Below are 27,325 nucleotides of genomic sequence, written 5' to 3' on the forward strand. Positions count from 1 at the left end.
GGTCTCGGACGCAGATTCAAATGCCATCAGTGGTGGAAGTCTGAACACTTCTGAGCTTGCCATGTGACTTGTGGCCCAACAAAAGCTGTGCATGAATGGGCGTACTTCCAAAAGAACACATACAAACATGCTTTAAGCTGCAGGAGGAAAATGCATAGTTCTGAGGGATGTACCCCCTTGGGAAAACAGGCCCCAAAATATGCATATTTTTGTACAAAGGAACAATTAAAGGGCTTGTAAGCCTGATAGGGATGTGGGTCGGAATGACTTTTGGTGTGGAATTCAGAGTTTCGAGAAGCGTGGGTTTTGCTAATTTGCATGTCCCTAACTCCTTGGGATCGAGCGTTTGTCCCAGGGACTCCAGCCCCCCGCGGATCCTACTCTGACCTTGTGGGGTCCCTCATGGGGCCACGCTTTTCCCCACTGGCTCCGCCCCTCCCCCAATCACCAAGCACTGGGTGGGTGCCTGGCTTCGGGGATTTCCCCCCATTCTGAAGGGATGACAGGCCTCCCTCCCAAGACTGAGGGCGGATTGCTCCCGATTGCTCACTGATGTGGTTTGCGGGCAGATTCCACCAAGTTCTCCTCTTCCGAAGCTTTCCTGTTCTAGCGGAGCATTTCTGCTGCCTTTTTTTCACCCTTTTAAGAGTGCGGGAAAAGTCGTACTACCTGGACAAGGTGCAATGAACCAGAACGAGAAGCTGGAGTATTTCTGCAATTCCTCCAGGCCACAGTGCCCCTTCGGGCCACGTCATGGCACACAGAGGAGGGCAGAGAAGGAAAACAACCTGGAAAACAGGAGCTGTTCTGGATCCCTCCAGGAGCCTGGAGGTGGCTGGTTACAGCTCTTCTGCTGAGAGGCCTTTCACTGCAGGTAGTGAGAGCTTTAAATGCAACAGGCTTTGATCTTTGATATTCTGGGGTTCGGGCCCTGCCCCTGTGGCTCCAGGTCCTGTCCTCCACTTGAAAGAACATCTCCAAAGTGGAATTCTGCCTTTAGGTTGAAGGTGCTTCTGTGCCCAGGTCCAGATTTTGCGCTGGGAACCTGCTGCTCCGAGGCCGAGAGCTGACCCACGGGGACTGTGGGTGCTCTGGCCAGAGGGCTCAACCCCAGAAAAGACAAGTGCCTTGGGACTTGCAAGCGAATGAGAGCCGAATGGGCTGGGCTGGGCAGGCAGAAACCTGGAGAGGCGGCTGGTGGAGTGGGTTCTCCGACTTACTCCTTCAGGCCTTGGCTCCGGGGTTTCCAGCCGATGACAGCAGAAAACTTGAGCCGGGCTCTGCAAAAATCAGCACGCCCGCCCCCCCCAGCCCTTTAGGTCGGCTGCCTCGGGCTTGCCGTGGTGCGTCTGGCGCAGATCAGAGACGGGCTGAGTTGGCAGCCCTGCAAGCCCTGCGCAGACTTGCCCCAGTAAAAAAAACGAGTCTTCCCTCTGCCGGCAACGCTGCTTTCCTGCCTCCAAAGCAGTTCCAACTCTGCATAACCCCGTTCTGGGTTTGAATGTTAACAAATCAGCAGAAATTTCATTTCAACAGAGCGCGGGAGGGGGAGGGGGAGGAAAGCGATCTGTCAGTTCTCCTCTCCGCTCCTGCCCCACTGCTCTCCATTGTGCCTGCTGATTGCTTATTCTTTTTCCTTAAAAAGAAGCCCTGGAGAATATTTAAACAATAGCTTAGTTGCCAGGATGACTCACTAAACGTGTACAGAGCTAAATATACAAAAATAAGCCGCCCACCTGCATGCCCTCCCTCGGCACATGTGCACAGAAGCCGGGAGAGTTTCCGCAGCAATGGGCTTTGGAAGAAGCCAAGTCAACCATTTCAAAATTACATCCAATTGCTAGAACGGGCCGGGGGGGCTGGGGGGGGGGTCAGATGCAGCACTGGCCAACAACTCATTTTTTAACCCGGAGCTGGCTTTTGGACTGTGGAAGACTGACACTGGCTCTCTTGGCTGACCCATTCCTTCCCCAGTCAGAACACCCAGGTCTCCTTAATGTCTTTCTCTGCACCACATACAGCAAGGGGGGGGGCCTTCAAGCCTACGGCCCCCCGATAACTTGCACGTGCCCCTGTGCAGCATTCGGGCTCCGAAGAGGGGTCCTGTCTGCACAGATTCCAAGCCTGCTGGCGGGGGGGGGGGGGCACAAAGAGAAGGGAGAACAGGAAAGGAAGAGCAGTGGGAAGCACAAGACGGGAGGCAGGGCTGTGGGGAGAGAAGGACCCGTGGGGAGGCCTGTGCTCCATTCCCAACTCTGCCTTCGCCCGTTTCTGGCTTCAGCCACTGGCTCCAGCCCCACCTGAGAGATGCCAGCGATGGGGATGCAACACTTGATGCACAAACGTTCGTCGCCCACAGGTACGGGGAACCGGGCCAAGGCTCACCAGAGAGAAGGCCATGGGCCAGAAGTCCAGCTTGCTGGGAAGCCTCCGTGTCGGGGAAGGCTGGCTTAGAACACACGTGGCCTGCACCTGTCATGTCGGACCGAAATCTCTGCTCCCCAAGGGAGGGCCTTTTCTGCGGTGGCTCTGTGTTTATGCAATTCTTCTTTATGGGCACAGCAGAGTGTTGTGTCGCAGCAAGGAGACTGAGCTGCCAGCAGAAAGTTCCTGGTTCGGCTGCGACCGCGCCGGGAGGCCTTAGGCGAGGGAGCGCTCCTCCACCGCCTCCCTGCACCTGCCCGGCAGGAGGCCGAGTTTGATCCCACCCTCCAGGGCTACTGCAAAGATCCCTGCGAGGACGCACGGAGAGCACTCCGACCATTCCGCACAAATGCCAGGTATTGCTCTTGCCAAAAATCCAGGGAAAATCGTTACTATTGCATGATGCCTGCAGAGCAGGAGAATTTCTGCATCGAAAAACCAGTCCACCCGCAAAGGATTATTCAGCGATTCAACACTGGGCTGGCTGAAGGTCAGAGTTAACACTGTGTCATGTTGTCGCAAGATCCGTAAACCCAGGAATCCGGACGCAAAGGCAGGAGACTTAACAGAGCTGCCCGGCGAATGCCTGCGTGTAACTTCCCCTCCGTGTGGACACTCCTGCTTCATCTTTCCGGCACAAACCCTGATGCAGAGGACAGACTTCCTGGGAGGTCCTGCCCTGGCAGGTTGAGCCACGAGTTCTCTTTCTTGCGAGCAAGCAAAATTTGGGCATTGCCAAGCCAGATCTACAACGGCATCGACCCAGCTGATGGATCTTGAGCCCGCGCAAAAGAGCCTCAACCCTGCTCTCAATTTTCCTGGTTTTATAAAGGAAAGTAAAAAGTACAAAGGAGTCAATTTTCAGCATTTTTTTAACTTACTGTAGCTGTGGCCATTTTTATTCAGTTGTTTTGAAACCGCAGACCTCACTGGGTGTTCGTGGAAGGCGAGATTCACATTATTAGCCAAACAGGCTTCACCTCTAAATTGGTAGAACGTCGAGGCTTCTAACGGCAAAACCTTTTTGTGTAGCTCATCTACAAGAACACTTTTCAGCCCCTCTGATGCCAGATCTTGTGACCTCACATTTACACACACGCTCCTGTGCACGGGGAGACTCAGTGAAGCGTATGGCAAGGGTGTGCAGACAGAGGAGGCCACGAGCAACCTTCCTCACACTGGGCCGTCCTGAGGATGCCCGGCCACGCTAGCAGGCGGCTTTCCCTGCAGGGGTCCCCTCAGCCTAATCAGGCCCAGCTGCAAATGGTGCTCGGAGGTCGCGGCGTCACGATCACAGCTCCCGAAGCCGGGAAGGACGAGAATGGGCACGGATCGCGCAGCCAAGCTCCAGTGCGGGCCCAGGTCTTTCTGCCTGCAAGTCCCTCTCCGAGACCACTTGGAGGGCCACAAACGGCCGCGGAAGCCCAGTCTGGGGCAGGCTCTCTGAGCCTAGGTCAGCTTTGCTCGCCGGGGCAGAAACTGCGGCACGTGCCGGAGTGCTCCAGGGCAAAGCAGACACTAAACATTTAAGAGAAAGGACAATGCCACGGCGTTCCTTGCTTTTACAGATGGAGGTAAGGCCTGCCTGCACTTCTCCATGGGACACCAGAAGCTGGGCTAGGTTGAAGCCCTGAGATGAACTGAAACCTGCGGATTTCTTGGACGCTCATGAGAGGATCAGTAAAAGCAAGTAAGATGCCATGAGAGGTGCTGTTGGTCTCATGGGGGAGCTCAGTAGGCCCAGCAGTGCTCCGCATTACCCCGAAATCCCTTGCAATGTGCAGGAGGCAGATGGCTGGCCAGCCATTTCTTGGCCAGCAAACTGGGATACGTCCTCATCGGCAGCAGAAAGTTTGAAACCACTCACCTGTTTTGGAAAGGCTCCGCAGCATGATAGGGCAACCCTGCTCACCAGAGAAGCCCATCTCCAATAGCCCAAGGGGCTGGGAGAGGCCTGGCAAAACCTCACGCCTGATGCAACTGGGACCAAACCAGTTCCTCCCTTTTCCCACGTTTTCCTACACTCACCTGGACCTCGTCCTGCCAGTGGAGTCTTGGCGTCTGCATCTTTCCCAGCAGCTTCATGATGATGCAGAGGCTCAGGGTTCCACGCAGCTGTCTAGGGGAAAGGACCAGAGAGCATTAGTCCCTCCGACAGCCACCAACGGGCCTCCCGTCCCTTTGCCTGCTCAGGGCTGAGCTTCTGCAAGGAGCAGCTTAATACCGCCCATCTGCAGCCTGGTTTTATCCTTGCGAGGACCAAGGGCACCCTTTGGATTTCATGCCGCGACGGCCAAAATGCTCTGGGCTGGTCCAAGGGCTGCTCGCTGGTCACCCCCCCCTTTGGGGATCACTCAGGGCGGGTGCTGTCCGTCTCAATGGGGCTTTGGCAGAGAAAAATCCCGTGATGCTTGCATTGTGTTAATAAGCAAAAGGGAGAGGGAGACGCTTGGATGCGGGGCATCCAAGCCCCCTGGGGCAGCCTCGCTGGTGGTGGTGGGCCGCAACACCCTGCCAAGCCGCAGCCAGCGCCAAAGCTTTCACCTGCTCTCAGCTCCAGGCCGTGCCCTCCTGCCGCGATGCGAGCATCGCAGGTGCATCCTGCTCCCGAGCACCGCAAGGCCTCTGGAAGCGTCATGGGAAGCCGAGCATCTGCGCCAACAGATTGTTCTGCAACACCCTCCCGTTCGCACCAGGCACCCTCAGCTCTTCCCCGACGCGCGCTGGAGCCCAGCTTGTAAGCCTCCACACCCCGCGTAGCAGCAGTTTAATTGAGTCAGCTCCCCGCGTGCCGCAACGCAGGCTGGCACGGTGCCGCTCGGATGACGTCGCTGACGGCGGGGCCAGCAATCTGGGAGCCCAGCACGCGTGATTCTCGGGCTGCCTCCACCTGCCAGGCGCGCAGCCAGCCGGAGGCGTGGGGTGGCACAGCGGGAACGGGGCGGGCGAGCTGGGGGCGGCGCAGAGCAGCAGGGGCGCGGCTTCCATGGGGAAGGGGGCGGGGGGCTCCTTCAGCGCCACCACCCGCCTCGCCCAAGCCCCAGCCCCAGCCCTTCCACTTGCCCCCCACTTTGGCCTTGGAAGCAGGAGCAGGAGCAGGAGCAGAGACTGGGCTTCGAAGGGCCGGCCGCTGACTGCAGGACAAAGGACCCCTGGGGCCCCCGTGGTTTATTCAGGAGTTAAGAGCTCTTTGCATAAGGACCGGCAGAATCTCTCTCTCTTCCCATCTACCAATGAAGCATTTTTCAAATTCTAGCTGTCTGCAGCTCAGAGATCAGGTGTTTCCCTCCCTCCCTTTCCTGGAGTCAAGCTGGAAACACAGATAATGGCTACGCTCAGGAAAAGGCACATGGTACGCTCCAGGAACAGCACCAGTTCTCCTTGTAACCACGGGCTAAGCACCCTGCCTCATTCATGGAACTGGGGCTGCAGAGAAACCTCTCAGGGCTCTCCCGTGCCTTCCTAGCGCTCCTTCTGTCTCTTTCTTTACTGCAGAAAATTCATTGAGGAGGAAGAAAGAAGACCAGATCACTGCACTCGATGCCCTCGGATTTTTACTGTGAGGCGGCTTCTGATTCGAAACACCTGTAACACCACAGGTGACTTCAAGGGTGTTCTTCAGGTAAGGCGGTCGCCTGGCTCTCTCCGGGCATCACAATTTGCGATGCGTGGTAGAAATCCAGGCCTGCCAGCAAATCAGTCGGAGGCTCGCCTGTCAGCTTTGTCCTTCCTCCAGTTCATGAGGAAGGCCGCCTGCCCGTCTCTTTCACATCACCAGAGGAACGTCCGTCTCCTCGTAGGCCCATCCTTGACACCCGCTTCATTTTTGAAAAGAACATTTAAAAATATGAGCCCTTGCTCTGGTTAAGTTGTGCGGGGGGGGGGGGGCATTCCAACACCACCAGCTCCAGAAACACAACCTCCAGACCGTCCTTATCCAATCTGGTCCCCATTCCCCAAAGTTTTTGGACTTCAAGTGCTATCAACCCCAACCAGTATAGCCAGTGGTCAGAAATTTGGGGTGGTGCACTCCCAAAAGTCTGGAGGGCACCAGGCTGGGGAAAGCAAATCATTTTTCTCCCAATGTTTGGCCTCAGTGGCCTGGAAAAGGCATATCTGAAATTCGCAGAGAGCCAATAGGGTAAGGCAATTAGAGTGCTGGACTCAGACTTGGGCGTCCGGAGTTCTACCCCCTCTCGGCCATGAGGCCTACTGGGTGACTTTGGGCCCATCGCAGACCCTCAGCCTAATCTACTTCACAGGGTTGTTGTGAGGATAAAATAGAGGAGAAGGATCGTGCAAGCCTGGGTTCCTTGTAAGAAGAAAGACGGAGAACTCCAGATGTAATAATAGCAGAACTATTGAACAAGATCACACTGGCACTGCGTCTGGCCGTTCTTGCCCTTAATTTTCGCAGGCTCTCTTCTGCCCATTCACCGGCATACTCTTTAGCGACCCTGGTGCAGGTAGGACGCCTCCTCCAGCAGATCTTGGAGGGGAGGAAGCACACACCCAATTCCTGAATGAGCTGCCGAGAGCTCCGTGCAGCTTTTGTTTCTCGTGGAGTCCTGCACTACGGAAGGGGTTGCCTTCCGCTTCCTTCTGCTGAGGGTGTATTCGCACCAGCTGTCTTTCCGTGCGATGTGCAAATATTAATAGTAACATGTAAAATTCTGAATCCTAGTGCCGCTTCACTTACGGCAGGGATTCCTCCCATGAGCAGGTTCTCCCCTGCATGTTCACATGTTAGAATTCCATGCCCAGTTCCCGATTTCACCCTCAACCTGTTGTTTTGTGTGATTTACACAAAAGGCATTTTGCAATTTTTTTTCTTGAGAGCATTTGTGTATAGTCCTTCATTAAAACGTGTTCCAGAGTGATCCACAGTACAGTTAAAGAAATAAAAGCACAAACAATCATGCTCAATAAAGTACAACCTTAAAACCATGTTTCAGGTCTGAGCTCTACCCATCTTATTATGACTTTTCTTTTCAGAGTGAAAGGAACAGTTTTCCGTGAATACACAGAGGTGAATGATTCCTGCAAACATCCCATAATAATACTAGAGAGAGGCAGCCTGCAGAGTGGGAAGGAAGTGGGAGGGAGGAGAGAGATAAAAGAGGGTGGGGGAGAGCAGGAGTGTAGGAGGCATGGTCCTGTCCCAGGTAGGGTCTGCCCCACCTGGTTTTCCCCATCCTGGAGACAAGGCATGTACAGGACTGCAGCCTTAGCCATGTGCCACTTTCCCAAAATGGATTGGGACCCTTTCAGGGAAAAGGGCACACAAATCTGAAGGGACCCATGTATAGAATTGAGAGAAAACTCCTATCAGTGCAGCACGGCGGTTCAAGTTTCGGACTGGGGACCTGGGAGACGCAGGTTCAAGCCCTCACTCAGCAACAGAGCTCGCTGGATGGCTTTGGGCCAACCACAGACTCTCAGCCCAACCTACTTCGCAGGGCTGTTGTTGCGAGCAGCAAACGGAGAGGAGAACCTTGCAAGCCACCCTGGGCAACTTGCAAGGGGAGGAAAGGTGTTATGAATGTAATGCATCATCATCAGCCTCATCCTCATCCTGGCTGGCATTCTTCCCCTTGCAAGGAACCCAAGGGAGCCAACATGGTCTTTTCCCTCCTTGTTTTATGCTGCCATTTACAACCCAATGAAGGAGGGGCAAGGGGGAAACAGGCGCCAGCGTCAGAAGGGAGAGCTTCCGGGCAGAACGTGTTCAGCCTGCAGGACCCAACAAGGCCGGGATGCCCAAGGCACTTCGGAGCTACCACCAGATTCTGCAGCTAGGAGAAGCATCGCCGTCTCCGGCTCAGCCCAAGCCCCACATCCAGAAGGTCCGATAGACAGGAAATCCCACGCTTCTCACAACGGGGCCAGCCAGCTCGGTCGAGGATCCTTCCCCTCAGTGGAACCACGGCGCAGTCAGCCTGGGCTGCCCCAGTTCATGAAGAGGGCTTGTCTTGCCACAAGAGCCAGGGGAGTGCTCATTACAGGTGTTGGCTGCCCACAACAGCAGCATAATGATTTGGTGTGCTTAAGAAGTGATGTGGGCAAGGCGGCTCTCGTTTTTCCCTTGTAGGCTTCCAAGAGTTTTGCGCAGCTCTGCGGCATCTTGGCGAGCCATGAAAAGGCTTCAGAAGCTGGGAGGGGAGCCAGAGGACCAGCAAGGGCCAGGTCGACCTCCTGCTCCCTGAGCGAGGGCCCTCCTGGACACAGAGCGGCCCTGATGGACGAAGCGCTCCAGAAAAGAAGTAACACAACCCTCCCCGGCCAGCTTATTCCACTGTTGAAACAGGTTTTCAGAACCGAGAGGTGGAACTCCAGTGTCCTTTGCTCCATGGTAAGAACAGCCATGGTGAAACAGACCAAAAGCCTATTTTCGCGGTGCAAAACCTCAGTCCTGGGGGACAAATCCCACCAGAAGATTTTTGTTGTTGTTGTTGTTATGCCTCACCCAGTCATCTCCGACTAATGGAGAGCTTATGAATGGAAGCCCTCCGAATGGCCCATCCATGACAGCCCCTCTCAGCCCTTGCATCTTCACGGTTGTGGCCATCTCACATCTGGGCTTCCTTGCCCCCGCCTCTGACTCTCCCGGCACGATGGTCTCCTCCAGGGCGTTCTGCCTTCTCGTGGTGTGCCCAAGCACAATGGCCTCGTCCTGCCATTTCTAGCCATTTCAAATCTGCGTTCCTGCACCACACCTTTTGTCCACACAGCTTGTCTCAGATTCCCTTCCCGAAAATGCCACTCTAGACATGGGTCTACCATAGAACTTTTGCACTGAAAGGCGATGAAAAGCACTCATTCACCTGCACGATTTCCTCCTGCTCTAGTACCCTTTTAACTTCGTTGCTGCTGTATGGTCCAACTGCCTCCCAAGTGGGTTTTCCACTTTTGCTATATTTGAAGAATTCTTCGATGGCAGAGAAGTACCCCTCAAAATCCTTTGCTTGCAGTTCTTTTCTACACATTTTTGTTCTCCTCATTTGGGCACGACACCTAGTTTCCAAAGAAAACCCACTTTTCTCTTAATCGCATCCCTGACCCTGCTCATGAGCCATGCTGGGGACCCCTTGGATGTCTCCTAATTTGTGGCACACATTCTAGCTGAGCTTCCATTATTGTCGTGTTGAGTCACCTCCAAGCATTTTGGAGAGATTCTCTTCCCACCTGACCGAATTATGACAACCAAATGATGCAAGGTAGTAAAAAAGGCCAATTGCCCAACACAGAATTTTGACTCTCTCTCTCTCTCTCTCATGCACACACACACACACACACAGAGAGAGAGAGAGAGAGAGAGAGCGAGCAAGAGAACGGAGGCCACTCAGTCGAGCTACCTTAGATGTTTTGATGCAGTCGCTGCTGTGCCACTTGGTGCTCACCAAAGTGCTGACTGTCTGGCAGGCTGATCCAGTCACCCAAAAAACGATTAATCTGGAAGCATCGTGAGGTTTTTGCTGCAAGAGTCAGACCTCAGAAATTGCTGCTCTGGAGGGAGCCGGAGAAGTGTCCGCTCCAGAGAGAGAGCTATGAGGGGGTGAGCTCAGCTCAGCAATTTAGACAGTTTGGCCGCCTGCCAGCACTGGAGTCATTATTACTTCATTAGTTAGATTAGTAGAGAGACAGCTGACGATCGGCTGAAGCTACAGCATTAAAACAGGGGACCTCTCTGCCTCTGATTCCAAGGCCTATCACTCTGAGACTGGAAAGCTATGACCTGGCACACACGCACCTGAGTGTGTCATCACACTCGGTATGCCTTATGCGTAAGCACAGGCAAGCAAGAGATTGCACGGCAACACACAGAACACATGCACAAGGAATTCGGCACGCTTTGCTGAGGAATGCAGCAAGTGCCATCCGGGGGATCACCTTGGCCATTCTGCCCGTGCCGACTGTGTGGGAGCCCCGGAAAGCGACGCAACTGGCTTCAGGATTCCTTTTCTGCACAGGGAGACCAAACGCTCGTCCCGACCAAGTGTCCTCTGTGCAGGAAAGCATGGCACCCCCACAGAGCAATCTCTGGGGAGAGCCACGTGGAGAAGCCTTTGCAGTGCTGAACGCAAACGGGTGAAGTCAGGTCCCAGCATGAGAGTCAGTGGCGAGCCAGAATCTCCACCGCCAGCAAGATGCTATGGGAGAGAGAGACAGAGAGAGAGAGTGTGTGTGGTTTCAGGGCTGTGTCCACCGATGCTGCCGCGGCAGATGTGGGTCGCACTCAATTTCTGAAGCAAAAGAAGCTGGGACTCGGGTTCATACGAGAATTTTGCCCTGGAAGGGAGGGCTGCTCCTTACTTCAAGAAGAAGCTGCAGGTGCTCAGCGGTGGAAGTGAAGCCACTCTGCACATGCTCGGAGATAATTTGCTTCACAATGTCATTTCCTATCTGCTCCTTGCATACGAGGGAGGCTTGCCGAGAAGATCGCCACGGTGCATTGCCATCTCCACATCAAAGGCGTCTCTCCATAACGGGCCCGGCAGCCCGCCGGGCGTGCACCGGAGTTCACGCTGGATGAAAAGGATGGAGAAGACAGTGCTGGGGTGCCTGCACAGCGGGTGCATAAGCCCTGGCCAGCACTCATGGGACCAAGTCGGGCTAGATGGGCGTGCGGGCGGGAGGAGGGGACCGCAAGATCGACAGCACCCGCGGGACATTTCCATCCGATGTCCGCCCCTCGCTCAGAGCCAGGTCAGCTGAGCAAAATCGAGGAAGGCTGCAGGTCGTCGTGCCAAGCATTCCCGTTCCGAGAGAGCCACTGCGTGCTGATACTGTCAGCTCTCAGGGAGTCCTGGTGGGCTCCTGAGTGGCGTACAAATTTGAAAATAAATACATGGATAAATAAAATTCTGCAGACAGCAAACAGGCAGCCCTTGTCCTGAGCAACGGCTTGTGCTTGGACAACTGCAGCCGAGTTTTAACGAGTGGCTGGGCCGTTTGTGACCCTATTTCTATTGTTGTGTGAGAACCGCAGTGGCACAAAAGATAGATGCCTATCCTAGCACGGTTCCCAACTAGGCTCATCCAGAACCGGATTCAAACCTTTGTTCCCATGGAGTTGTCTTGCCGGCCGGCCAACATACCAGGCAAATCGCCCATCCACCCCTGCACGGTGCAGGCAGGCACAGGTACGTGGTGGCCGCACTGGCGTGCTCTCGGGTGCGTTTCTCAAACAGCCCCGCTGCCTCCATTCGGGGCTGGTGGGGGGGGGCGCCATACAGAAGAACGCCATGCCCTCCGCGCAGGCTGTCAAGCACAATCAGGGAGGCTCCTTAGATGTGGAAATCGCTGCTACGCCGGGCGACGCAAAGCAGTCCATCTTCGCGTCAATGTCGGGCGGCAGCAGAGCTGAAGCAGCAAGGCGCTGGGCTTCATCCCTGAACAGCTGCTTTCAAATACTTCGCTGGAAAGCACTCTGTCAGCAGAACGAGGCGAATGTAACGCGCGGGCAGCTCGGGCGGGAGGGAAATTGGCCAGGCACGTGCTTAATAGCAGGTTTGAGAATGCTGTGGTAGAGATTTATAAGGACGTGAGGCCCAGCCAGAGGAATTATTGGAAGGGGGTGCACTTGGCAAGGCGCAAGGGGCAGCTGAGGGGAAGGACTTCAAAAAATGCTTCCCAGCAGTGGCGTTTTCTGCCTAGGCAGAGAGAAAATGTGGGCCCTTCGCTGCAGCTGGGGAGATGTGCTGCGCCTGGGGGGAACCGCGGGAGAAACCCTGGCAGGGGGCACAGACCCTTATCGAGGAAAAGTGAAGCCAAGCCTCTCTAGGCCAAGTGGGGCAGAAGGAGCCGTGCCAAGGGGGCAACGGAGAAGCCGGCCGAGGGGCTCCAAGCGCAAGTCCGAAGCCCAAGCAGCACCGAGTGGGGAAACGGTGCACCCCTGACCCGCGTGTCGCTGGTAACGTGTCACGGGGGGGAAGCCAAGCATGTACCGAGAGCACAGGCCTGGTTCCCGCCTCTCCCCTGCCACAAGCGACAGCCAGCTAAGCAGGGAGGGACAGAAAAAGCACATGCAGTGATGTCACTCCGCATATTTTTTTCCAGCTACGCATCGCCTGGCAAGCTTAGGTTGGCAACACTCGAGCTGCATCACGCCTGTAACACTTCGCTTTGGCTCTGCTCTCGCTAAGATCCAGAAGTTTGCAAGGCCGGCAGAGTTCACAGGGTGCCTCGTACTTTCCTTGCGAAAGAAATGCATGCCACAGAACATGAAGGGGGGAACCAGCACGGAGGACTCGGAGCTCAGGGGAATGGCGACTCATTATCCCACCTGGTGCCACATGCTCTGGGAGGCAGCTGCTTCCCAGCAGAGCTTCCTCCCATCATCTGATCATGAACAGGGCCCTTCTGCGTGCAAAGCGGGAGCTGCCCTGACCTCTCCCCGCTCTCCCCAAACATTCCCCCCCACCCCCGTCACCAGGCTGAGACGTGGCTTTTGGGGAAGGCTAAACGGCTCCGCACAGCCTCGGCCCTTTCGCCGGGCTGCCCTGCGTAACTGTTTATAGACTGACACCGCTCATTCTCTTTTGCCTCCATGTCGCCTCTCTTCTGCTCTGGCACTTGCTGCTGGTGAGCGCTTTGTTTTTATTATTGCTTAGATTGGCGTTATTATATTTTTATTATTGGCGTTATGCTGTGCTGTTGGCTATGCTGGGCTTATTTTGAAAGTGAGGCGGTGCGGGAGGCTCAAGGGTTTGAAAGAGCATAAGCGTTGCCTCCTCTGCTGTCGTCTGTCGGTCCCTCGCCCACTGGACTTGCCTGCCCATCCCCGACCTCTGCTCTCCCGCAGGATATGGCCCAGCTCATGCATCCCTCCCGCACACAAGGCTTCCGCCCAGAGGGTGAAGTGCTAGTCGCTTCGGAGCTTCCCAGCCGTTGCGCAAGTATCACGGACCCCAAGGCTAAAGAGCCCCTGCCAAGACATGGACTGGGAGGAGGGTTGGATTCTGGCCCGGTCAGAGCACCCAAGAAGCCAGGAAGGGGGCCTGGGAGAATCCGACTGCTCCGCACTGCTCCAGCCCCCTCTCCCCAGGGACACTCTGGAGATCGCCGGGGGACTGCAGGGAGAGGACTGAGGCGCACAGAAGCGGAGCACCCTCCCTGGGGAGGCAGAAAGGCAACCAAGAAGTTTACGTTCAGAAAGGGGGAAAGATAAAACAAGTCTGGCAGAAATGCCTGCTTGGCTTCTCCCTTATCTCTCCTTCCTTTCTTCTTAAACTGACTCTTCCGTTCCCCTTTTCTCCCTCTTCTTTTGCTTTCTTTCTTCTTATTGTTGTTGAGGAGGAGGAGGAGGAGGAGGAGGAGGAGGAGGAGGAGATCACCATAATAGGCAATGCTCAGATCTGCAGAAGCCCCAATACATGTCAGTGACCTGAAGGACATGCGGGGAGAAGGGAACCAGTGGAAATGGAGGGTTTTGCAATAGGAGGGATCCCCTTTCCTTGCTAAGAAAATCAGTCTGGAAAGAAAGGCTTTGAACGCTGAGTGCAGCACGGCACAATCAGTGACGACAATGCGGAAAACTCCTGCAACGTGCCCCCCCCGGCCCCGCTCCGTCCTTTACTCTGCAGGGGTAGCACCGGCAAGCTCATCTGTGCAGGAGCAGGCAGGTGGTGCGGTGCAATGGCCACGTGCTGGGCTGGGACTCGGGAGCTGGGCTCTGGGCTCCCTCCGCCATGAAGCTCAGTGGCGGACCATGGCCTTGCAGCCTGACCTACCTTACAGGGTTGGCAGACAGTACAACAGAGAGGAGGAGGGTTGTGTATGTGGCCTTGGGCCCCTTAGAGAAAAAGAGGGGAAGAGAGAAACATAGAAAACAGAGCGAGCCGGAAGGGGCCTCCCGGGCCATCTAGTCTGACCCCCGGCTCCAGCCGGCTCCTCTCACGACAAGCCCAGCATGTGCACGTCCAGCCTGTCTTTGAACACCCTCACCGATGGGGCCTCCCCCACCTCCCGGGGAAGCCCATTCCACCCCCTCGGGGTCCTAACCGTCAGGAAGGGCTTCCTGGCATCCAAATGGAACCTGGGTTCCCTGAGCTTGGCTCCGTTGGAGGTGTCCTGCCTTCCTCCGCAGGGGAGAACAGGTCTCTGCCCCCCTCCGTGTGACACCCCCTCACATCCCTGTATGTCGCCATCAGATCCCCTCTGAGTCTCCTCTTCTCCAGGCTGAAGAGACCCAGTTCCCTCAGTCTCGCCCCTGCGAACTGGCCACCAACCTTGTGGCCCTACGCTGCACTGACTCCAACCTGGCTATATGCTTCCTGTAACGAGGGCCCCAAAACTGAACACAATACTCCAGTTGTGGGCACACCAGAGTCGTATAGAGTGGTAGTAATGCCCCTCTCGATATAGAAGCCACACTTCTGGCTATGCAACCAGGGGTGGTGTTCCCCCGCTTGACCACCGCATCACACTGCTGACTCATGTTTAGCCTGCAGTCAACCAGCACCCCGAGGTCCCTTTCACAAGTGCTGCTCTCCAGCCACTTATCACCTAACCTGTACTTATGACACCCTTTCCTATGCCCCAAGTGCAAGACCTTGCACTTCTCCACATTGACCGCCATCCTGTTGTCTCCCATCCACTTCCGTCTCCCGTCCACTTCCATAGTCTGTCCAGATCCTTTTGGAGCTGGAGTACCTGCTCCTCAGTTGTGGCCACTGCTCCAGTTTTAGTGTCATCTGCGAATTTGATCAGCAGACTGTTCACCCCTTCTTCCATGTCATTAATTAAAAGATTAAACAGGATTGGCCCCAGGACAGAGCCCTGGGGGACCCCGTTTATCACTGGCTGCCATCCTGATGATTCCCTGTTAATGGTTACCTTCTGCTTTCAGTCAGTCAACCATGCCCTAATCCACCAGACAGTGCTTTGGTTTGTCCTAAAACTCCTCAGTTTCTCAACCAGGATATCATGGGGCATTTTGTCAAGGGCCTTGCTGAAATCCAGGTATACCACATCCACTGCATCCCCTCCATCTAGCTATCTCGAAACCGTGTCATAGAATCCCACAAGGTCTGTCTGGCAGATGATGATGATGTAATAAATACATGAAAGAAAACCTTGTGCAGTTTAAGGGGACAGGAGAAAACAGCTGGAGTCTGAACTCATGAATGGAATGCAAAAGAAGGAAAGCCATCCAAGAGAAGAAGAAAGAGATGGGCAGTGCAGAAAAGGGCACGCGGGACCGGAGGACCATCGAATTTGGGAAAGGCACTTCCTTGCATCCCTTGGAGGCCATAAACCTGGGGACAGGGGCTGCTTGGCGGCTGGCTTTGGGCTCGGGGGGGGGGGGGATGGCCCAGCTTTCAGTGTGGGCAGTGCGGCGGAAAAAGCGAGCAGAGCGGAGCGCACAGAGCCCCCCTGAGGCTCTGCCCGCCTCCTTGGCCCCGTGTCAGTGGGCTGATCCCAGCTACCAGAGAAAAATCAAGCCCAGTTCCCAGCAACCTCCCTGGGCCACCGTCCAGTGGGACCCGCGGTCGCAAGAGGAGGGAGGGGGAACAGAGACCCATGCCAGGCTCAGGGGAGCAGGGGCAGGGCCGCCACGGGGAGCTGAGAAGAGGCGTCGCTGCAGGGAACAGAACAGGGGGGTCACTGCAGGAGGCGGCGTGGGAGAAGAGCACTTCCGAGCGCTTCCTCCCGTTTCCATGGGGGCCGCTGGCTGCGTTCTGCCCCATTGTTCGTGCGTGCATTTTGCCTTTCCGCTTCAGAAATGTTACAGGCCAGCTTTGGAAGGAGGCAACATGCTTAGCGGAGCTATAATTGTCTCCTATCGCATTCATTTGGCATTTTAAAAAAATGCTAATTGGGAGCCTCTCTTTTCTTCCCCAGTTTCCTCCCACCGCCTTTCTATAAATACTGTTGCTTGGAGAGGCCTTGTCAATGGGAGATTAAGCACGTAAGATTTGGCAACCTTGGGAATAATAATAATATTTTTAAAATAATAAGAGAGAGAGAGAGAGAGAGAGTGTGTGTGTGTGTGTGCGCGCACGCGCGCACAGCAAGAGCTGGAAAGATAACCGTAGCAGTGAGATTTCAGATGGAAATAACACACGGGCTCAACGGCTTCTGGCATTGTGCAGCATGGGAGGCGTTTTCATGAGCGGCTGGTTAACCCTCAAAAGCTTTGCTTCGGAAATGGCGCGTTCCTGCAGAAACCTGGGTGCGTGCGTGCGTGCGTGCGTGGGTGCGTGCGTGCATGTGTGTGCAAGCGGGACATACAAAAGGAAGCAAGACGGGGCCTGCTTTCAGGCGGGAGCGAAAGGGCCTTCTGGTGAGGGCGAAGGCTCCATGCTTAGGAAGGTTTAGAGGTCCTGGTCTGCGATCTTCTCATGGTTAAACTGAAGAGCTTGGACTTAAGAGCACATGCTGCAAGAGGTCAGTCACCGCCACCCCATTTGGTGGAGGCATCCTGTCATAAAAGACAAATGCAGTTGCCTTCTCATCACGCCCTCCCAGTGCACAGGCCTAGTTAAGTGTTTATTAAAAGATGATCAAGGGAAACAGAGGCGCCGCTTTCTGTACCTGCACCCAAAAAAACGGAAGAGTGGCCACAGGGGGGCTGCAGATTTGACCAGCGGAGCAGGGCCACAGCATCATGGAGGTGGGGGTAGCCCTTTTCTAAACAGCTCCCCTCTCTTCTCTGCTACCTTCCCACCCTGAGAGGAGGAAGATAAGCCGGGGTCCCTGTGGCTTTTCCTTTGCAGGCGGAAAAGCAACTGGAAGAGGCTGGCGTGGAAGCGGAGACCACCTGGGAAAAGGGTAACGCATGCACCCACCCACCCTGGCTGCAGCTCCACTAAAATTCATCCCTCCCCCCCCCTCCCAGCTGCATGTCAGTTAAAAAGCACCAAGCCGGGAGAGAGCCTGCAACTCCTGCCCTTCATAGTCCTGCCGAGAAGGTGTCGAGTCACTTTTCAGACTATTATCTCATTACATAAGGAAGTCACTTCACCCCCTCTGTGCCTGTAAAGAGGAGATAAAATACTTAATGTCTGCTCAAAGCTGTCAGGATTATACAGAGCTAAGTGGAACTATTATCCTGCTCCAACCTCTGGAACTGCCCAAAGAACTTGTCAAAAGAGGAAAAGAAAACTTCAGGGCAATCCTATGCAGGTGTGTGTGTGTGGGGGGGGGGAGTTAACTACTCCCAGAATCCCCAGGCTGGCTGTGGAATGCTGGGAGCTGCCAAAGTGTTTTTCTTTTTGTCTCAACCTGCGTAGGATTGCGCCTACAGGGGCTGCTGGAACATCACTAACCAAGCAACGAGGAACGAGGGAGGTTAACTCAGACAACGGCACACACAAATCAGGCCACAATCCAGAGGCTCCCCAGAGCATACACTTGTTTATTTAAGTGCGTACTTGCTGGAGAGGAAGCCCCACTGAAGCTGATGGGGCTTCTAAGGAAGTCGACCAGCGACTGAGCTGCAAAGCCGTTTCTCCTCTTGTTTGCCAGCATCTCCAAGGCCCCGTTCAAGCCAGGACTGCCCCGGAAGCCCGAACCTCTGCCCAATCTCCCCAAACCTCTCCAGAGTCCCGTGAGGATTCTCTTAACAGCCTCCATGGTAGGGAATGGAGGCAGCCTGGGTGTGGAGGAAGCCATGGGAGTTCATCCCCCCGTGCCACTGCCCTGTTTCCGCTTCCCTTCGCCAGCATGTGAACTCCTGGCCCCAGGAGCAGATGTCCTGGACGCCCTTCCTCTCTCGAGCGATGTGCAAAGGAAAGGGGGATCTTGGCAAATTTCCACTGCACTTCCCAAGGAAGGAAACAGGCAGCGCATTGGAAAGGAGATGGGGCCAGGCACGGCTATGGATAAGCTGCGGGTCATTCACCTCCCCACAACCCCACCAGCCTGCCTCCTGTGCCCCCAGTCCCTCCTCTGACCTTCTGTCTGGTGCCTCAGACCATCCCGGCTTCCTCTCCTAGCCCCACAGCACCCCACTTCCTTGGCCCCACTGCTTGCTGGGGCCCCACCCCGCCTGTCTGCAGCTAGAGGAACTGCTGCCGGCCCCACCTCCAGGGAGACAGCTGTGTGCAGAGACAGATGGCTCCGAGCACTACCGATCCAAACAAGTTGTGCCCCTAATTTGTCTTTCCCTCCTTCAGGGTAAGGGGCAGACAAGACGGGGGCAGCAGCAGGAAAGCACTGGAGGAGCATACATGGAAGACGGCCCGGCCCAGAAAATGCCAGGGATGAGGCAGGGCAACTGTATATACAAGTTCCCTCTGGAAGCGCCCTTGGCCAGCGTCACCATCAACGACGGGGGCAGCTGCACTGGTCCCCCGAGTACGTGGCCATGCAGGTGACGAACCACAGAGCGTGCGGGTGCCGCTTCTGCGAGCCTTCCTTGCGGCCCGTGGCATCAATTTTCAGCAGCTCCCAGTCCTTAATCGGAGGAATGTTGCCTGAAATAGGGGCCCCTTCCCCAGTGCATTTGTTTGATGAGAACACACGTTTCTTAAGACATTCTGCCTTGACAGGGAAGGGGCTGAAGGGGCTGACGTGCTTTTTGGGTACAGGCTGGGGTGAAAGCATAGCGGGAGGGCTGAGAGGAAGTGATCCGAAGGAAGCCAGAGGGTTTTGCATGCACCCCTGCACTGCGATGCTGCTCTGTCGACTATGGTGCATCACCCTGAAACGCTTAAAAACCCATCTGTGCAATCAGCACCGCCCAAGCAAAAAGGCAGCCACAGACGGGCGATTCCTGGACCATGAGGCACCTGCCCTTCCTGCCCTCGGGGGGGGACTCACCGTCCTCGGGCTGTGGTGTCTGCAAAGGCGCGCACGACGGCCACCAAGTTGTGATGATGCTGCGAGACGTGGCAAAGGGATCTGCACAACTCCGGAAGCTGTCAAAGGAAAGACGTTCTGTTGTGCCGCTCCAGGGTCCAGGCCCCAGAGACCCGGCCAAAGGCGGTTGGTGCCACCCAGACCATTCAATTGTGCTGCGCAGGCAAGCTCCGTGGAGGAGCTGTGGTGCACTTTCCATAGTACTACAGGTTGTAACCCTGTAGTAGTGGCTTACACTGTACTGTAGTTCACGCTGTGTGTGCATCTCCCGCCCACTGAGTGCTGTCCACGCGGCTGGATGTGCTGTAGCTGTGTGGGCAGGGAAGTGACAATTCACCCAAATACGCCATTCTCCCTCCCATGGCATTTTTCTGATCAATTATCACACACATTTGTACTAAAGCATTTTTAAGAGGACACCATGGTTGCCTGATGGTGTCAATAAAATTAAAAAGCAGCGAAAGAAAAAAACATGAAAATATGGATGTATAAACCTGCAGACTACAAAAATTGGAAAGCAGGATGTTGGGTCTTTCTGAAATAATAAAAATTATTATTATCATTATTATTTTTATTTTGAATGTGTGCTAAAACTCTTTTTCACTTAAGGGCTATTGTGCATTTTTAAAAAATGTAGGCACAGATTATCAATTTAAAAATCAGTTAATAATGATACACAGCTAAAATAATGTCAGCTGGAAATATAACACTAAAGGTGTGCCAATGCTCAACATATCACCGCAGAGTGGACAGAATTTGGGATGTCCCAAATTCTGCCTGGTAAGTCAAAAACGCTCCTCTTCAAAAAGGTGGAAGGATCATTCCAAGGAGATCTCTTTCTGGGAAGCTTGAGCTACTGTCCTAGTTCTTCAAATCTCAATTTCTTATCTTGAAAGTTTGGTCCCAATTATTATTAGGCACAATCATACAATATTAGGGAATATTTCTGGCAATCCCCTACCCCTTTTGCATATACTGGGGAAACTGAATACAAAAATGTACTTGGGAGATTGCATGCGAGAATGCAGGCCAATTTTTGTGCAAAAAAAAAATCACAATTGGCTGTGGAAACAGGACAAATGAAACTTCAGGCTGGGAAGCTGAGAAATAGGGTGGAGGAGAAATCCTCAGATTTTTCCATCCCTTCGTGTAGGTGAGCTCTTGGATGGACTCGCATCCTTCCAGATTCTGGAAGCTCAGGCTGCCTGGCCTGCTTGAGGGATCCTCAGCCCTCCCCTGAACTTCCTCCGGAGGAGGGGGTTGTTCTCCGACGCCTGGAGAGCTTCCATAGCACAATCCCAGGGACAGATGCCTGCCTACGAACCCAGCACAAGTCTGCTGGCCCGCTCTTTGGCGATGGGCCAAGCTTCTGGAGGCCTCTTCCTGCCCTTGGAGCTGGGGGGGTGGTGCTGAGGCATCTTTCTGGGGGGCTCCAAGCACCCCCTGCGTGCCCTACGATGCCTGGGACAAGCCCCCTTCCTTCCGCCTTGGCGAAGCAGAGGGCTAAGCTTGCTGAACCGACCAAAACCAGCCACGCTTTGTCGTCTCCTCATCCCAGGGCTTACATTACGGCATTTTGACAGCTCTCCTCTCAAAGTACCTCTTGCTCAGAATAAAGCGTTGGCTTTGGAAGGTTATAATCTTCCCAAGTGACTGGGAAAAGAAAGGACAACAGAAAGCGAGAAAAGGACGTTCTGGCACGACGTTCTTGGCAGCAAACGCACCAGCCTGCAGCACAGTGCGGGCAACACAATGCAGGCAACACGCACCCGGCCTGTCGGCCACCACTGCTCCCATGTCCTTGCGATACTCGCATGCAACTGCAGCTGACCCACACTGCGAGCTTCCCTCCACGCGCCCGGCCGGAATCGCTCCCTGCAGAGCCCTCTAACAAGTGCACAGACTCACGCCCAGGCACTGTTTCCCCTCTGGAGCGCCTTCAAGGCCAGATGGGAGAGGGGACGGGGAGAAGGAGCCGCACGGCGCTCGCCTTCCCCAGCAGGTTGCCATGGCCCCAGCCAAGTCAGGCACGCCAGTCTCAGCCAAAGGCACGCAATGCCGGCAGCCTCGCCAGGCTCTGCAGGGAATGGCAAAATCAAGGCCTGTGCCAAAGGTTCATTAAGCCTTGCAATTAATTAAGCAGCCACTAAATGGCAGGAACGATTGGCTGAGTTGCACAGGGAGGCAGGGCACACGTGGTCGACACCCGGTCTCCAGCATGGAGCCAAGAATGACGAGGGCGATGCCAGCAGATAGACCAAAATATCCCCAACACGGGAGCAATGGAAAAATCCAAGCCGGCCTGCTTCTACGGGGCATGCAAGGAATGATGTGATTTTTACTGTACTCGTTCCTGCCATTCCACAGACAGGGCAGGCCCCGAACGCTCAGCACTAATGACAATCACCAGCCTCTGAGAGCAAGCTGCAAGCCATGCAACTCAAGCAAATCTGCCTTCCTTTCATCAACTATTCCACTTCCGTGACCCACATTTGTAAAGCAAAACAAAAGTGGGGAAAACGGCGATGCAGAGAGGGGGAAGATGGAAGAATCGGAAGAGGAGAAGGCAGGCGGTGAATGGGTGCAGTAGCAGGAATCGGGAGTGGGGGAGTCCCTGGGGATCCCCCCCCGCCCCCATTCCGTACACTCCTTCTCTAAAGGCACTGGTGGAGCAAGCGGGTTTCTGTACCACTTCCCAGCGCTGCCACTGGTGCGTGCAGAGCCAGCTTCAACTGGGTGCCCGGGCAGAAGGCGAGATCAGCACTGCCCAGCTCTGTGAGCCGACACCCCAGGGGGCTCCCCGGGTCACTCTGCATGCGGCTTTGCAGGGGTATGATTGAACACCTCCCGCTTACAGTCCCGCCTCATTTTTCCGGGCTGGGCTCCTGTCCTTCGAACAGCTTTGCCACGCCAGGAATTGGAGCTTCCTCATCACTCTTCTTCCCGCAGAGAAGCTTCAGAGCATGGGGGCCCCACCAGCAACCCCGTGGCACCTTGGCATTAAGACAGCAAATAGAGAGGGAGGGAAGAGAGCCACATGCCGACACGCTCCAAAGTGGGATGCAATGTCCACTCCGGAAAAAAAGGGGGGCGGGCCTGGTGCAGGGGGGCATTACAGCCCTGACCCTGATATTCGCTAGCCAGCACCGTCCTGCTCTTACAGGCACGACTGCCAATTCCCCCTTTTAACAGCTTCTCTTCCTGTGTCTTCAGCAGGAACCTGACAGAGAGAGATTTAGTGCATGACCTTTCCACAGGCACGGAAATGCGTTGCTAAGAAAAGCGTTGCTGGCGAAAGGTTTGTGCCAACAGCAGAGGAGCAGGGTGGGTGGCGAGAAGGTGGCAGCCTTCCTGCAGTGGGCCGTGTGAACCAGCACTACCTTTTCCTGCCAGTCCTGGACTCCTTCGAGGAGGACCAGCAGCAGCTGCTGGAGCTCCATCTGCAGCTGCTTCCCCAGGTTCCTGTCGAGGCTGAGCCGACACAGAACGGCGAGCAGGACCACGCGCTGCCGGTCCGGGTAGCGGCCCGGGTGGGATGCCACGCACAATGTCAGGAACTAGGAAGGAAAGGAGAGATGCACACAGTGCCAGAACTTCCCCACGGGCTGATTCTAGCAGGGCTGCAGAGGAAAGGCGGGCTGGGAACGAGGCCGGGGCCCTTCCCCAGGCCTGACCCACTTGGAATGCTACGGAAGGGCCTTCCGGAGCTTTTCCTCGGCCCGGCACGCTTTCGCATCTGCATGTTTCCTGCGGAACGGCTGCAGCGAGCGAGCCGTGTGAGGGACAAAGAGCCACACGGCAGCGGTGGCTTGGGAGGGACCTGCCTCTGGTGGCGTGTCGCTCTGGCAGGAAATGGGGGTCAGCCCGATGGGCACGTCAGGCCCCAAGCCCCCAGACCAACCCTGGGTCAACTGCGACACTGGCTGCATGGCGCCTGCGTGCCCGTGTGGTCTGGGGCACTGAGGGGCCCAGGAGGACGGCACTGGGGGCAAATTAACTGGCTGGGATTGCACGGCGTACTAAGCCACGCAGCCGCACACATACACCGGATTCCCCCTAAGTTTCGCTGCTCCCAAGGTGCCGGGAACTCAGCGTCGGTGGCGGGGGCTTGCAATCTCCCTCAAGCCCCCAGGATCCTCACTGCAAGTGGGGGGAGTTGAGGGGTGCCCCCCAACACGCTTCGAAGCGTTGTCTTTGCTTTTTTTCATGGGGGGGGCAGAGCTTGTGCCTCTGGGTTAACCATATTTGGAAGAGTGAGGGCTGCCCAAGACCACATGAGCCCCTCCACAAAATGAGTGGAGAGGCTGCTGCTCAGGGTGCTTGCCCCCCGCCCCACCCCAGTTTTCCCAGGCACTCGGTGTTCTGGAAAGTGTGCTTGTTGGGGGACACAAAGTGCAAGGCACAGGGGAGGGTGAGGAGTCGAATAAGTTCGCCTGGCACCATCTTTACACTCTTTTCAGTGCCAGGAGAAAGCAGCTCTCTTCTCCAGACGTTTTAACAACTGACTGTATATTAGGATGTTATTTATTCTGTTTTTAGCCTCAGCGTATTTTAACTTATTGATATCTGACTCCTTGGCTGCCTATTCTCTGTTGTACTGTATGTCGCTCTTATGTGTTTTAACTCTTGATATTATTTTATGTAATACTGCTGCAATCCTCTTAGAGAGGCTAGTTATAGAGGGATACAAGTTGCATAAATAAGTAAGCTGTGAAGAAGGGCTGGAGTCAGGGCTTGGCCCAGTGCTTCACACCGTCCTAAGAAGCGATGGGGTCCTGCTTCAAGAATTCCTCCCCGGGGGTGAGTCTGGCTCCCTGTCCTGCGGTTTCTCTTGGGGCACCTCACCTGTCTTACCTGCTGCCATCCCCACCTTTGGCTGTCCAGGACCGGGGGTCCCGGCCCCTGTTCCTGCAGGAATGTGGGGAAGGCTTTATAGAATCACAGAACGGCAGAGTGGGAAGGGGCCACGAAGGCCATCCAGTCCAACCCCTGCTGCTGCAGGACACCAAATCCCACTCAGATGGCTGTCCTGTTTCTTGATAGAATCACAGAATAGTAGAGCTGGAAGGGGCCATGAAGGCCATCAGTGTCGCTGGGGCCAGACCACCAAGATCCAACCCAGTGCCTTCCCTGACGCCATCCAGGGATCAAAAGGTAGGGTGCGGGAGGTTGCGGCCGGACGGGGCCAGACATGCCAGTGGACGAGGAGAGGCAGAAGGGAGGAGGGCCAGAGTGACCGGCTGCCTTGCCCCAAGATCCTTCAGTGCATCCGCTGAGCGCTTCGCTGCTCACCCAAGATTCCCCGCCCCAAATCTTGCTTGCTAGGCTGCCTCCGGGCCCCGTGATGTGATGCTCCCGGGCCCACTCATGCCTTCCCTTTGTCCTGGACTTGACCTCTCCTTGCCAGCAGGCTGCGCTTGAGATCCTGCCGGCCCATGTCCTCTGCCTGGGCCCTTGCAGAGAGTGGGACCGGCTCCGCGACCGAGGCTCGCCGCTGTCATTCGAGATGGCAGCAGCCCCAGTGCGTGAAATACCCCAAGCAAGCGGGGATTATAGACGGTGGCAGCCAAGCTGAGCTGCTGCCTATCTGAATGTGTCCGCTGGCAATAAAAGGCAAATTAGACGTGTCACGCAAGGGGGAGGGCGCTGTCAGCTTTTGCAAGATGGATGCTGCCTTTCCCTTGCCAAGAGGAGCAGTGTGCCCGCGTAGAAGGCACACTGGAAAGGCCAGGCTGATGAGCAGAGTGGTGCCAACCCGAAGCCACATTTGGCTGAGCGGTGCTCCCCTGCGAAGGAAAGATCCCGCACATGCCCCGAAGGTTTGCCTGCGCGGTTGGAGAAGGACCACAGGGGGAACTGACCTCTGGCTGGTTCCTGCCCTGCCACCAGTCCAGATCGGATCTCACGGATCACTTGGTGACCCCATTTCCCCACTGATGCAAAGTGCAATACGGCCGGGGGAGTTTCACAGCGATGGCAGGGGCTCCCTGCCTCCCCGTCAAGGGCCAGGAGCGCAAAAGGGGGGCTAGATTCAGGGCTTGGCCCAGCCGGTTAGCCGGCCCACTGACTGCACAAAGCTGTGTCTGCACACCTTTCCTTCCCAGTGCCCACAAAACACCCACGAGCCACTGCATTGCTTGTCTCACCCGCCAGAAGGGATGAATGTTCACCGTGCTTCCTTAACACCTGTGCCGCTGGGCAAATCGCTCAGATGGAGAAACCCCGGGCACCCCGGCCTGTTTTGCAGAGCATCGGGGGTCCCGATGGCACTGGAGAGGCGCTGAGGCCTCCTTGGGGGACGGCACTTGCAGCCCAGAAGGTGCAGCTTCCCCTGCAAAAGTGCCCATCCCCCCAGCCACATCAAATGGTCACATATTTTCCCCTGGAAAATATTCAGCCCCCAGCCAGTTACCCGTTGCGATCGCCTGTAGGATGGGGTTCTACCCTTGCCATAGCTTCCTAGCAGCACGAGAAGTGGCCGCCACTGAATGCTGCCCTTCAGCAGCTTGTCTTTATGAGGCCGGCCTCTGGCTGGGATCCACGCAAACCTTGGAAAACGGGTCCTCGCGGGCGGCACTTTTCGCGGTGCTCGGGCTCAGGCATTCATGACAGGAAGGTTTCTGTGTAAGGAGCGGCTCTGGGGCATTTAAGGCCCGGCTGATTCCAGCAACGCTTTCCCCACTTGAAAACCCTAAACCGCTGGTTAGCAGCGTCACAACGAGCTGCCACAGAGATGATGGCGCTGTGTGACAAACAGGATCAGGAAGATGGAAAGGAAGCGAAGCGGGTGGCAGCGGAGATACAGATAGAGCTAAGCCACGGTGGAGTGGATTAGCGAAGACGATGCAAGCACTGCCTTCCCAAGGCCTCCTTTCAATGGCCTCTGGGCTTTTGAATGGACGGGAGTCTAGCAGAAGTCGAATCTGGGCTGGAAACCAGGCCTCTGGCTTGGGAAGGAGGATTCCCAGAACTGACACATTCAGGGCCTTCTCACACATCGCATGCTTTGGAAGCAAGCCCCATCTCTGCTAAGGGATGGCCGCTGATGCGGATGGGCGTGCGCCTGGGAACAAGCGCAGGCGAGCTCCGCTTCATGTCTTGGCCCCTCAAGATGCGGGACCCTGACATTCTAAGCTGATGGCCTCCTACCCTCGCCCGAAGGATGCAGGTGCTCTGTCTGCCTCCCCACCCCGATGGCTCATTTGGTGGAACACTTGTCTGGTGCTTTATTTTAAAACAGAAAAAAGATCCAACCATTTGAAAACACCTTTTTGACTCTTGAAACACTGCTCTATAAGAATCCACTGGGAAAGGATCTCCCCATGATCAACCCAGCTCCCGGGAGGGGCTTCTTTTGCCCGAAAGGCAAGGCTTGGGCTCCCCACTGTAAAGACAATGTAGGTTTGAATGCCCCAGGTATGTGCCCAGCGCCTACCTTAAATATATCTCCAAGCATCGCCACCAAGGTGGCTTGGCAGGGGCCTTCCCCAGGCAGGCTCTCGGTCCCAAGGCCTGCAACTCCAAGGTGCTCGGAAACCCTGCAGCAATGGGAAAGGCCAGAGGAGGTCAGCAAAGGGGGCAGTACTGAAGAATTGAGGATAAATGTATTAACAGCAGTAAGATTAATAATGGCAAGGAGGTGGAAAAGAAAAGGTGAATATCATCTAGCTGACTGGTATAAAGATGTCTGGAAGATAGCTATTAATGATAAGTTAATTGTGATATTAAATGGAAAAAAGGTTTGATAAGTGAAAATAAATTTGAAAGTATTTGGAAACCTTTTGTTAAATACGTTTTAATAAAAGGAAAGGGGTGTGAATCGGCACAAGAGTCAGTGCAGTTCTGGAAGGGAAGTGGGGGCAGCCTGAATGAATAAATGATCTTACAGTAAGTAAACAGAGTTGTCGGTCCTGGTGGAGGTAGCACTGATGTTGATGTATAGTTTGATCAGTGATGTTTAGTCCAAAGTGTTGCTATTGTGTTAATTGTATTGTTTTTCTTAGTTGTAAAAAAATAATAAAGGGGGCAGCCCTAGAGAACTGGACCCCCTCGGGGAGGAGAGCCAAGCTAGCCTCTCCTTTCACCAGTCGGCACA

General features: G+C 55.2%; 1 protein-coding gene across 1 annotated transcript in view; it reads right to left on the reverse strand.

The window, feature by feature from the left end:
- The window catches only part of FAM178B (family with sequence similarity 178 member B), a 65,800-nt gene extending 39,073 nt beyond the window's left edge, over window positions 1-26,727 (reverse strand). The window contains exons 1-4 of the mRNA XM_044437687.1: window positions 26,666-26,727; window positions 22,611-22,787; window positions 19,192-19,289; window positions 4,453-4,543 (exon numbers count right to left, since the gene is read on the reverse strand). Coding sequence (XP_044293622.1) covers window positions 4,453-4,543; window positions 19,192-19,289; window positions 22,611-22,787; window positions 26,666-26,686 — 387 coding nt within the window. The 5' untranslated portion in view covers window positions 26,687-26,727. The remainder of the gene's footprint in view (window positions 1-4,452; window positions 4,544-19,191; window positions 19,290-22,610; window positions 22,788-26,665) is intronic.
- Between the last annotated feature and the right edge of the window lie 598 nt (window positions 26,728-27,325).

Source organism: Varanus komodoensis, unplaced genomic scaffold (genome assembly GCF_004798865.1).
Source record: "Varanus komodoensis strain SLA01 unplaced genomic scaffold, ASM479886v1 scaffold30, whole genome shotgun sequence".
Lineage (NCBI taxonomy): Eukaryota > Metazoa > Chordata > Lepidosauria > Squamata > Varanidae > Varanus > Varanus komodoensis.